Source organism: Echinops telfairi, unplaced genomic scaffold (genome assembly GCF_000313985.2).
Source record: "Echinops telfairi isolate 266 unplaced genomic scaffold, ASM31398v2 ScPeMD7_2565;HRSCAF=3150, whole genome shotgun sequence".
NCBI lineage: Eukaryota > Metazoa > Chordata > Mammalia > Afrosoricida > Tenrecidae > Echinops > Echinops telfairi.
In genome coordinates this window covers 13,106,363-13,108,916 of record NW_022106463.1, presented here as the reverse complement: position 1 = coordinate 13,108,916, position 2,554 = coordinate 13,106,363, and the positions used below count along the sequence as shown (strand labels likewise).

General features: G+C 34.8%; 1 protein-coding gene across 1 annotated transcript in view; it reads right to left on the bottom strand.

Moving 5' to 3' along the window:
* The window catches only part of RNF17 (ring finger protein 17), a 119,111-nt gene that overhangs the window by 41,758 nt on the left and 74,799 nt on the right, over window positions 1-2,554 (bottom strand). The window contains exons 20-21 of the mRNA XM_045294007.1: window positions 1,999-2,149; window positions 1,759-1,877 (exon numbers count right to left, since the gene is read on the bottom strand). Coding sequence (XP_045149942.1) covers window positions 1,759-1,877; window positions 1,999-2,149 — 270 coding nt within the window. The remainder of the gene's footprint in view (window positions 1-1,758; window positions 1,878-1,998; window positions 2,150-2,554) is intronic.

Genomic DNA, 2,554 nt, shown 5'->3' with positions numbered 1-2,554 from the left:
AAATGAATTATGTGGAAATTTCCTTTTGGAATGTGGGAGAAGTTACATACCATGAGATCCTGGTGAATCTCCTCTGACCATAGAACAGGCATGTGAATAGTCTTGCTGTCATGCAGAGTGTATTGGAAAGTAGATTATTGCAGATGCAGTTATGTTAAAATTTAACACTTTATTATTTGATATCCCTTTTGACCCATTTAAATTTTGGTCTAGTTTTCAATATTTTCTACTTTTTCCATTGAGTTTTTTAATCCGTTTTACTTTGTTATTGTTAGTTTTTAGTTTTCTTTTAAATGTTTTTGTGTGTATGAAATCCAGAATATGTAAATTTGTAGAGATCAGTTTTCTAAATTACTGCCATTGAGTTGATGATGATTTATAGCAACTCTACAGGACAGAATACAACTGTCCTTGTGAGTTTCCAAGACTGTAATTCTTTATGGGCATAGAAAGACCCATCTTTCTCCCTTTTATACTGCTGATCTTGCAATTAGCAGCAGAATGAATAACCACTACACCACCAGGGTCAGTAAACATAAAAGTTCCTTGGGACATGGTAAAGGAGTTTGAGGGGAAATGGGGAGCTAATAATCATGAGTACAAAAATGAAGAAAACATTCTAAAACTGACTGTGGTGATGATTCTATAACTCTTCTTGAAGTAATTGAACTATTGAATTGTATGATATGTGAATTGTATGCCAAAAAACCTTAAAAATACGTTAATCCAATGCCTAAAATTGGAACAGAATAGTCTTATTCAAAATTTTATCTATAAAAAAAAGCCTCTTTTAGACTATGAAATGTCAAAGATGCTGCTTGCCTCAAATTCATGTAAAAGCTAGACAATAAGAAAAATTTGTGAAAAATACTGAAATTACTGCAGGCTGCCAAAAGAACCAACAAACATGACTTGGGAAAGGTATAGCCGGAATGTTCCTTATAAATGAGGGTGGCAAGACTTTGTCTCAATTACTTTGGACATGTTTATCGGTAGGAACCAATCCCTAGAAAGGGGCAGTGTGCTTGACACAGTAGAGGGTCAGTGAAAAAGTGAAAGATTTTCAATAAAATGGATTAACACACTGACCGTAACAAGGAGTATAAATGTAACAATTTTAAGGAACACTGCTTCTTTTTGTTGTACAGAGTTCTCTGTGAGTCAGAACTAACGTGACAGCACCTAGTAACAAACATATGGTGAAGAAAGTTCTGTCCTATGGGACTTTAGCACATTGGCCATAATGTGCATTCAACTATGGAGCGCATCCTAAATACCCCTGATAATAGCTTTGGTTGCTTTTCTCAGATTGGTCTGCATGGTCCAGTGAGGTAACAGTGCCACTTCCTGTGGTTAGCGCTGTCAAAATTCCAGATATCTTTCCTTCATGTCCTTTCACAGAAATGCAGACCAAGGGTCTGGGTGGTTTAGGGTATGCCGTACCCGATACTCTTCGGGCCTCATGAAAGGAAGCCTGGTACCTACTTTTGTTGTAGCTGTTGAGTGTGTAGTCAAGTTGCTCTGATTTTATGATTCCAGTAGATTTTTTTAAAAATGTGACATTTTCTCAGAATCCTAAGGAAGATGTTTTGGTAATCCATATATTTTGTTTTCTATGCAATTCAAAGCTTATGAAATAGTTCATTTTATGAAACTTTCAGAGTGTATTTAAATTAAAATAAATAAGAACTCATCTCAAAAGAATACTTAAAATTATCATATTCAATGAGAAATGGGATTTATTCTGTTGAAAGCTACCTTATATTCACAAGAGAGCATTCCAAAGATAATCTTCCCATTGTCTTTAGATTTTCTTCAAGTTCTCTTAAATGGTTAATATTTACTGTTAGTTCAACACCCACATCATACAGCAAGACCTATAAAGATAGTAGGTTTGAGTTTATGGAAAGACAACACTTAAACATACTTGTTTGTGAATTAAAACACATAATAAAATCATTCACTTTCACAATTATATTTTAAATTCTGCACATTTACCTCTACCACTGTGTCTGAAACCACTCTGATGATCTGGCCTCTTCGCCACTGATTTTTATCAGGGATCAAAACAGCACAATGCATATCATTTTCCCATTTAATAGGTTCCCATTTTGAATTTTCATAAGCAGCAACCATTTTTTCTTCTAAACTATATAAAGACATAAAATTATTTTAAAAATATTTTTCTTAGAACATAATTTTCTGACTACATTTCTTTTGTTCATCCTATTTCAACCAAACTAGACACCTTTTACTACCTATTTCCTACTCAGGGTCTTTGAATTCACTGCATATTTCCTACTCAGGGTCTTTGAATTCACTGCTGACTGGGATGAACATCCCCCAGATATCCACAGGCTTACTCCTTGACTCCTTTAAAGCCTTCATTTAAAATGTACCTCGCTGACTTAGTGGTCTTCTTTGACCATTTGAAACTGTCTTGGTCTCCAGATGCTTTACTTTTCTTTGTTGCACTTAACACATCCCACATGAAATATTTTATTTACTGTTACTCCCTCTACTGGAGTTTAGCCCCCTGAGTGCAAAGACTTGC